The sequence below is a fragment of the Peromyscus eremicus genome, chromosome 19, assembly GCF_949786415.1.
Source record: "Peromyscus eremicus chromosome 19, PerEre_H2_v1, whole genome shotgun sequence".
Classification (NCBI taxonomy): domain Eukaryota; kingdom Metazoa; phylum Chordata; class Mammalia; order Rodentia; family Cricetidae; genus Peromyscus; species Peromyscus eremicus.
Genome location: NC_081435.1, coordinates 70,333,942 through 70,344,014, shown reverse-complemented (window position 1 = coordinate 70,344,014; position 10,073 = coordinate 70,333,942). Strand labels below are relative to the sequence as shown.

The window sequence follows — 10,073 nt, the reverse complement described above, 5'->3', positions numbered from 1 at the left end:
CCATCTTCTCTCTCCTCATCTCATCCTTTTAGGAACCAGCCATCCAATGGCGGGGAGGCCCAGAACAGCCACACCTCTCACCTGAATCAGAGCTGGCTGTATTCCCTCTGCTCAACCCTGAGGCCTTAGGAAACCCCTCAAAAATGGCAATTCACCTTAGAGCACAGCAGGAGTGGGTGAGCGTGAGGCTGCCCATGGCTCTGTGGTTGGAGGGACTGAGAGCAGTGACGGCCACTTTCATGCCGCCAAAAGCCACGCCCAAGTACTTGCTCATCCCTTTTCGGGGGCACGTAGACATACAGGTACATCTTTTACTTTTAAGACATACTTTCTAGTTAGGCAGTTGATGGCCAGATCCCATGTTTATTACCTAGTGGGAGGGTCAAAGGCCCTAGGCCACCAGATGCCCAAAGTCTGGTACAGAGACCAGGCATGGCTCCAGCACCCAGATCCCCTCCCCACACTCTACTATGATAATCCCACTGCACCAAGGGATTATCTAAGTTTGCTGCAAATATTAAAATATAGTGTTCATGCAGAAGAGGTGTGTAGCAAAAAAAAAAAAAAAAGAAAGAAAGAAAAGGCTTTTCACTAAAAACAAAGCGAAAAAAGCATATCCTGGAATTCACAAAAGATTGGGGGGGCTGTCCATTTGGCATCTTTTTAGGTGAATCACCCCATGGCTTGTTGTAAAACTGTACAAATAAAGAATAGTAACATTTGGGCTTACGTTCAGCCAATAAAAAGAAATAACCATAGGTCAAGACAGGCTGTCAAATGATGGAAGCCACCTTCTAAAGGAGGGGCAAATATCTTACAACTCCAAGATGTTTTTATTTATTTCAAATTCCAATAGCGTGAATATGTTTTATCTAAATATCTTTTATCACACAGCTGTAACATTGAATTTTTTCTCAGAAATAGTTAAATACATCAATCTAGTTACAGATTCTAATATAAAGAGTACAAAATATAGCATTATAAATTGTATTTTTAAAAAGAAATACAAACTCTATGGTCTTCTGCATCTTCCCACCTCAGAGAATAATTAGTGAAATTGGTGAAGAAGGAACCTTTGCTTGGTGGTCACTTCATGCAGGCATGTCCCGGAGGCTCTGCGGTTTGCAGCATCACCCATGGTGGGAGAGGCCTTGTCTGCAGGGCCTTTTTCTTTGTTTTGTTTTTTCCTCAGCAAATAAAAGTTACTATTAGAAGTTGCTGGATTTGTAAGCATTAAAAACCAATCACGTTCTGCAGGTGGTGGTGGCAGGGAGGGGTCTTGTCTTACAGAGGCTGGTCAAGAGTTCCTCACAAGGGCAGGGGTGCTTCTTCCTAGAGAACTGTACCAACTGTGCGACTTGGAAGACACCCTCATCTGCCCAGCATAGCCATCCTCCTGGCTCCAAGGAGGAGAAAAGATCACAGCTACCAGCCCTGGAGAGGCCAAGGTAGAACCGGCCACCTGCTCTGCTCAACAGGGCCCCTGAAAGGCCTGTGACTCCTGCCCCAGCGCCTCCCAGCAGCCAATCTGAAGAGGCCTCCCTGCAGCCTACAGAACACTGGCACTCTCATTGGTATGAAGTGACCTTGTGCTGCCTGAGCACCTAAGTTTCAGAAACCAGTGTCTTTCTGGACTTAAAAAATAAATAAGTAAATATTGGGGAAAATTTCTTAAAATATCTACTACTTTTCAGAACCAAAAAGGTGAAGCCCACTTGACCTGGACACTGTACTGTGCAGGGGAGGCTGAACTGTCTCCACCTAAGACGGAAGAGACTTCCGAGAGCCAGCAGAAGTGTGGACAGGTACACTGGGCAACTCCCCAGGGGAGACAGTTAGAACCCACGATTTGTTTATTATTTGTGAATTTAAATCTTCATTCTCTGAATTAAGAAAGGGTTTGAGAAATGTGTTATTTGCCATTGAAATGAGGAAGATGTGTAAGAGAGGAGGTAAGAAAAAGGCAAGAGAGAGGTGAAAGGTGGACTGAGCGAGGCAGGGAGGGAGGGAGGCAGGAACCAGGAAGAGCGCGGGGCAGAAGGCAGGGGAGACACACAGAGCGGCTGCAGTGTAGACAACCAAACCCTTTATTGTCTAAGTCACATTAGACCAACACTGTAAAAGTCCCGTTAGGAAACAAGGAGACAGCAGATTCATAGAGGTAGTAGGAAGTCTGTAACAGTCAGAAATGTGGAAATTATCGCAGAGGGAGCAAATCAAAACAGACTGGCTAAATAAATAAGAAAACACAAATCATATTAAATACTAGGGTTGAGCTGACATAAATGAATTAACAAACCGGTCCAATACTGATGGTCAGTGGGACAAAGAGGCCATACACCCAGGCCAGCACGTAGCTGGTCCCAGGAGGAGTGTGAGCTGGGGGGATGGGAGGGCGTTGCTCACGGCCTTGTGGCTACATGAAAACTGTATCTCTGTGCTTTGAGGAGCAGGTTATCCTGGGATTGGCTGTTCTCCTGGCTGCTCTTCAGACAGACCCTCAGCTGCAGGGACCCCATGCACCCCTCTTTCCCTAGACCAACTGGGAAGGAGGCCCCACTGGAAGACAGACCCTTCCAGCTTCAATGCCAAGTGCAGTTTCAGACACAGTAAAAACGCAGACGACACCTTTGTGTCCCTTTGTGTACAGAATTTTTTAATAACTAAAACACAGATAGAGATGGGGCCCAAACCACAGGCCCCTGCACATTCCTAACTGTCACCTTTACTTTCAGCCAAGAAAACAAAAAGCCAGAGAATGCAGAAACGGTGGGGCGAGCTATCAAAATGATCGAACACGAATCAACAGAACAGTACTCTGCTGCCTCAGGTGGAGAGAGGAATGTGTCTCTGCGACCTGCTCAAGGTAATGTCTCAGAACGATCAATATTCCCAAGCACTCGGACATGGCAAGCCGTTCTCATACATACCTGGTGTAGGCGTATCAGGAAAAAAATAAGTAAAAAAAATAATTATATATACACATAGATATGTATATATGTATCTGCTAGCCAGTTAACATTGCATTGTCTGCAAGTGTCACAGCCACCTGAACGGTCAAGTAATTAAAACAGCAACAAGTAGAATCCAGAATCAAACATTAGCTAACAATAACAATAACAATAATAATAATAATATAATAATAATCCAACATTATTAGAACAGAGAAACCACACGCCAGGGTTCATGTATACATGTGTGTTTAAACAAGTCTTTGTATCAGAAGCCCATTTCCTACAAAAACTGCACTGATCCATTACTGTGTTAAGTAAACTGTCGCTCTCGCCAGTATATTAAAGGTTAGGATAATTTCTGTACATGTAAAATTATTGCTTCTTTTTTTGAAAAATATATTTAGCATGCTCGTCTTAATCCATTTCCTGCCTTTACAAAATTTCACAATAAAAAAAAAAACTAGTAAAGCTTTTGCAAAAAATTTCACAGAACGTTTTCATTCAAGGCAGCAGTAACTTCTGATAATGCATAAAATCCTATGTGCAAACATCTGGAACTTGCAGAAGTATCGCCATCACACACAGTGTCACAGCAATGGGGAAGGGGGACGCTGCTACCTGCGGAATACAGTTCCGAGCGCACACGCGGCTGCGTGGGCTCAGAGCCTCTGCCAGGGCCTTCACCCCACCGCAGAACCGTGAACTCGCGTGACTAAGGAAGAGGTATATAAAGCCGTCCTCGCCCTCAGGCCTGGTGCCCTCCCACCAACCTAGGAACAAAGCCACTAGGCCAATGGTGGGCACCAGGCCCAAGAGGGAAAGACATCTATTTGCCGGGGTGCTGCAGGGGAGAGGCTGGGATGGGGAGGAGGGGAAGAGAAGGTTCCAGGGCAGTAGCACCCTAATGATCTAGGGCCCCCAAACTGCTCAAGGATTCTTCTGCCATCACTAAAACAGGCCCAAACTGGGAGGATTCAGTGGCTTAATCTGTTAAGACGTGTAGTCTTCTTTTGTGAGCAGTTTGCAGAATGTAGCCCTGTTACAAAAAGGTCCTGAGAATAAACAAAGACGCCTGCTCTTCTTAGTGTTCAACTAACTCTCTTTTCCAAAGCGGATTTCTATGTGTTCCCATCTCTGCCGTGTTTCCTGTGCCAGACGCAGCCCAAACGGCGAAAACACAGAGAGAGCATGAGGATGACATGAACGGCTCAGAGCGGGTCACGGCCAGACCTCGGAACTGTGAGGATCCGCCATCGCCCTGCCTTACCGAGCCTGAGCACCACCAAGCCTTACAGCTCCTGAATACACCCTCCATCTTACCTGCTACTAAATACCCACTGAGGCAGGGAGAGGCGGGAGTGCGGGCCCTCAGCGGCCTCCACTCCCCACGTCCTGACAGCGTCACCTCTAAGCACTGGACACCTCCCACAGTGCTTAGGTCTCCACTCCATCCAAAACACACCAGTATCTTTTTTCCAGTGTCTCACGCTTGTCTTGAGTAATACAGATGCCTTGAGCTCCCACTGTGCCTGCCAATACCACTGCTTATCATGAGGAAACACAGGCCATGGTGGATGAGCACATACATGTGTGTGAAAGAGCTACACGGGATTCTAGGCATAGCATCTTCGCTGTCCCTAAATGTTACCAAGGGAGGCATCTCCCTTGGCCTGCTCTAGCGCAGCGGCTCCCGGGTCTAAGGTATCTGGTCAGGAGACCCTGGCTCTTCTTCCCCAAGGTGGCCATGGTCACCGCTGGGAGCCTTCCAATCGCCCGTGAGGCCACTGTCGACACCATCACGGGCTGAGCGCTGGAGGCGTGTCTCTAGGTCCCCTTTCGGAGAGGCCCCGCTGGCACAGTCCCTGGGGTAGTATGGTCTCTCCCCTGCAAAAGAAAGAAAATAGCAGGCAAGCTTAGTTGTCTTCCAGTCACAAGAGCACTTACGGTATCAATTTTCTTAGCAAGACCCAGAAACACAGGTGCCCTTCACAGCAAAGTAGCAGGGGCGACAGAGGCCTCTGGTTTTAGGGGCAGCTCACTTTATACCAGCACGGACACTTTGCTGTCACCTTGCTGCCTTCCGTGGGGGCAGCTCTAGGAAATCAGTGTTGGAAAGCATCACCAGCTTCAGGCAGCAAGCAGCAGTGGTGGGCTTGGCTCCGAGCAGGGGCTAAAAATCAGCAAGGCAGGAGGAACAGGGTTTGAAAAGCACAAGTCTATGGTACGGAGACGATTCCCAGGTGAACGGCAGTGCTTACGGGTGAACGTGGAGCCACACAAGCAAAAAAGGAAAGCCCCTGGTTTCCACATCTGAAGACAGTGCTTCCCTCAGTGGAGAAGCAGAAGAGCTATGCTGTGAGTCCGATGAACAGAGACAGCTGGGAGCACAGACATGAGCCTGTACAGTACCCCCCAGTAAGTGGGAGCACTGGTGTTCGAACAATGTCATGTTCCAGCGGAGGACAAGATAACATGCCAAGATAAATCTTTCTGTGGTGGTTTGAATAGGTATGACCCACACAGACTCATGGGTTTGGAAACTTGGCCACAGGGAGTGGCACTGTTGGGAGGTGTGGCCTTATTGGAGGAAGTGTGTCACTGTAGGGGTGGGCTGTGAGGACATCTATGCTCAAGCTATGCCAAGTGTGGCCCACAGTTGCTTCTGCTGCCTGTGGACCAAGATGTAGAACTCTCAGCTCCTTCTCTAGCACCACGTCCGTCTGCGCACGGCCACGAAGATAATGAACTAAACCTCTGAAACTGTAAGCCAGGCCCAATTAAATGTTTTCCTTTATAAGAGTTGCTGTAGTCACGGTGTCTCTTCACAGCAATAGAAACCCTAACAAAGACACCAACCAACCACTTGAAATCAACATGCATCCACAAACCACAGAGCGCATGGGAAACTCTAGTCTCTAGCTAAGTTTATGGGAACCCTAGAAACACACAGGAAATGAGCTCATTGCCATCATGAATTTAATGTTTCAAATCTTTAGCTAAGATTTTCAGAAAAATACTAAAAGCTGGTCTCGCACACAATGTCGACTGGTCAACACACAGTAGAAACCAGAAAGATACTAGAGAATGTCTACGAGACAAGGCAAGTACAGAGCTCTAGCCAGTGGCCGGTCTGCAGCCCTGGAAGTAACATCCATTAGAGATGTGACAACCCCCTCTTAGGAGATGGTAAACTTCCTGCTGTGGACCAGGAGAGATGGCTGACAGGGCTGCACGGCAGCCATCTCTGTGGACACCAAGCTGCAGCAGGGCTCACTGGGAACTAGTTCTGGGCAAGTTTACCAAGCAACAGGGGGCTCTGACTCCCACAAGAAAAAGAGCTGTGATTCTGAGTGTTTGGCCTTGAGTGTCACTCATAAACACCTGTCTATACCAAACACACTGCCAGAGGTTCCAGGACAGGGGAAGCTGTGCAAGGCCGAGGTGTCATGAACAAGGCTGTGGTGTTGTGCAAATCTGGAGTCTGCATGGACTGCTGCCCTACAGCCCTGGTACACATCTACCTGTGGCTTCTATCTTTGGACAGACCCCATAAACTGCCCCTGGGACAGGGCAGAGAGAACAGGGATAGCCCTCCCCCAATAAAGGGCAGAACACTGCACAGCTCAGAAAGCTTTCCAAGCATTTATCCCAACTGTGTAAAGCCTGAAAATCTAGAATAAGGCACTTGCTATGATGAATCCACAAATTGTTGCAGGACTGGCATTTCCCCTTTATACTGGAAGAGATGAGTTCACATGCCTCACTTCTGAAGAGTCATTTTATATCACTGATTCATCAGGACCATCAATGATGGGACCATTAATACAGTAACTCTTGCAGGGATCTAAAGAAATAATGAGTTAAACAGGGACAAGAGATCTACAGTAGTAATCTGAAAATGCACAAATTGCTTCCTCTTCCAGGGAGGCCGCAGCCAGGACATAGGAGCTGGCTTTGGGGACACTGGATTTTGTTTCTCACAGCTGTGAACTGTGAGATGAGGTTGAGCTGAAATGAATACTAGCTATCATTGTTTCAGTGTTCTAGGGCTAGACATTGACTCTGGAACCAGGTGAGATCAATTTTCCCCTTCTTTATAAGACAAGGGGCCAAACTGTACAGTCATGGGGGTCTGTCTTCAACATGCACACAAGCCACAAGGGGCACACAAGAAAAGCCACAGAGCAAGGCTCGTCGGTGCTAACCCACAACTGTGCACCAGACCTCGGGGACCCTGGCCTTTGCCCAGCCAGCAGTCAGTCAGCAGTGACAAGGTGAAGTGATTTTGGTTAAGTCTGCAGTTACACTTACATGTGGTGGAGTATTATACTGGGAGAAAACAGATGATGTTCGGAAGATGCTTGTTTGATTTCACAAATAAAAGCTTCAGCTTGCATTAGCTATCAGATCTGTGATGCCAAAAATCTACAAGTGCACTGGTGAGAATGGGCCAAAGATGCAGGTTCACAGACCCCCGCAACACACCGTCTCTACTGCTCACTGCACAGGATGCAGGTTCACAGACCCCCCAATGCACCGTCTCTACTGCTCACTGCACAGGATGCCAGGTTCACAGACCTCCCCAATGCACCGTCTCTACTGCTCACTGCACAGGATGCAGGTTCACAGACCTCCCCAATGCACCGTCTCTACTGCTCACTGCACAGGATGCAGGTTCACAGACCTCCCCAATGCACCATCTCTACTGCTCACTGCACAGGATGAAAATGATGCAGGGTGAGTTGCCTTTTTTTTTTTAACTTTTCTTGTTAGTTTGATTAATAGAATTATTTCTCCAGCTTAACTATTTTAAACTAACATTTAGAATAACAAAGAATAAACATCTATTTTAGATTCTGACAATAAATCCAAACAAATAAAAACACTCTATTTCACATTACAGCAAAGCTCTATAAACTGGGGGGGTGGGATGGGGGGGGGGTTTGGGATGGTTTCAAAAGTTCTTCTAACTTCTTTTTAAAATATTGTACTACATTTATGTAGTCCCAGTGTGTGCACCTGTGGGCATGCACACTACGGTGCATGTGTGGAGGTCAGAGGACAGTGTGCAGGAGACAGCTCCTTCCATGCTTCATACATGGCTCAGGTACTCATGAGGACTCAGGTCCTCAGGCAGCAAACCACTTGCCCACTAAGCCATCTCACCAGCTACTAGTTTAATTTCTAATTGTTGAACAATAAAATAATGATAAAAAACGGTTTCTCTGAAATGTTAGACAGTTTTTACCATGGATTAGTAACGCTCATACTTCAGCATGTAATTTTCAAAAAGTGTTTTGTGTTTTTTTTTCCTAATGGCAAATGCTGAGGATTACCAGGACCTAAACATGGACATGATACACCATCCTTAAATAAAAACTCTCCTTGGAAACTTGGTTTGGTATCCTGCCCACGCTTGTGATAGAGAATGTTCAACCAGGATGAAACCGAGTCCTGTGAGGGCCTGCCCTCCCACCAGGAGGAAGAAATGGCTTCTCAACTCAAGGCCAAGACACTTCATGGCTTCCTAAGTTTGTGTCTTTATTTTGGTTTTTACAATAATTGGGAGGTAACAAGCAGTTCAGACAACATGTCATGTGGCCAGAGCTACCGTCTGCAAACTCACGCCATAAACTAACCTGGAACTTCCAAGCCTCTTACTTCCGATAGAGACGTGTGGACATCACAAAGGAGAGGTTGGGGACCTGTTTTCTGAAGGTCCTGGGCTCTTGTGACTATACACCTGTGATCTGGGACATGTACATCACAGGACATGTACAGGAAAAAGATTACCCTCAGACTCAGCAGCAAATTAGCTCTCGCTCCTCTGAGTTCATGTATGGAAAAGGCCTGAGAGAAGACAGTGTTAAGCCAACCACTTCAGAGATTTGCTAGGTCCCACTCTGGTTCAGTCATGTCACCAGAAAGTGCAGCATATTTTGATTTTCTAAATTTGATTCGGGAAATTGAAGTGTTGATATGCAAAATAAGTGTGCATTAGTTCCTTTTTCAGTGGCTATGTCAAAACCCCAGAAGTGACTTAGTGAGGGAAGGGAACTTTCAGCTCAAGTCTCTCATCTCAGGGAAGTCCTTGTGGTAGGAGTTTCCGGCAGCTGTTACATCGCATCCTCCATCAGGAAGAGAGAGGAGGGGGAGGGAAAGGGAGGGAAGAGCTGGCCACAAGAAATGCCTGCGCTCAGCCTGCTTTACCCTTTTTTATTCAGTCCACGGAACAGCGCTAACCACAGTGCTGTCTTCCCCCCACAGCCAGCCTCATCTAGAAACTCCCCCCGCCCCGACAGACCCAAAGGTTGGTCTCCCGGGTGATTCCGGATCCTGGAAGTTGGCAGAATTAGCCCTGACGGTTGTTCTGTGGCTGTCAATGCAAAAACCTCAACGCACCAACTGGCAACAAGAACTGCTGGGAAACTCCGAGTTGGCAAGACTACTCAAACCAGGGCTTCTCCCGGACCCCCCTTTTATAAAGAAGGAGCGACTAGTCTCTCAAGCACAGCAAAATCCGAACACACACAAGCCCATCAGCACACCTTGCAAAGGCTGGGTGAGTGAAGACCAGACGCCCCAGGGCTGTTCCCTAGCATAAGCTACTACTGACCGTCCCCGCCCTGTGGGAATGGGCCTGTCCACACCAGAGAGACACAAGCAACGTGCTCTAGGTCTCTGTGCACACTCACACTGCATCAGAGTTTTCTACTCAAGACAGCTGTTCACTAGAGTATCAGGCAACAGTGGCTCCCTCACAGTGTGTGCTCCACGCCGGGTGTGGGGCAGCTCCTGGGGACCACTGTGTCAGCACTACACAGGATAGGAAACGCATCTCCCATCGAGGTTAGCGCCTTCCAAAGTGTATCCTAAAAACTACATCACTCACGTCTCAGAGTCGAGTTAGCTCACCCTGAGTAAACTGAACGCTGATACCTATTAAACATAAAGATTGCTGCCAAGATCTTTTTTTCTCCAAGTTGCCTGCTTGCTAGGCATTTGTACCAGTCCTGATAAAAAGGCTTCTTAAACAATCTGAATTTTCTCTGGAAATGGGTTCACCCTGCTCCCCTACCCAGGCCTAAGGATAGGACAGAACCCAGTCCAACTCACATC

At 47.4% G+C, this 10,073-nt stretch overlaps 1 protein-coding gene across 4 annotated transcripts in view; it reads right to left on the bottom strand.

Moving 5' to 3' along the window:
- Positions 1-814: 814 nt before the first annotated feature.
- Positions 815-10,073, bottom strand: part of Znf516 (zinc finger protein 516) — a 95,042-nt gene continuing 85,783 nt past the window's right edge. For 3 of the 4 annotated variants that reach the window (XM_059245954.1, XM_059245953.1, XM_059245955.1), the window contains one exon: positions 815-4,838. In XM_059245954.1, the coding sequence (XP_059101937.1) occupies positions 4,651-4,838 (188 nt within the window). In that variant the 3' untranslated portion in view covers positions 815-4,650. The remainder of the gene's footprint in view (positions 4,839-10,073) is intronic. The other variant, XM_059245956.1, reaches the window with a different exon arrangement.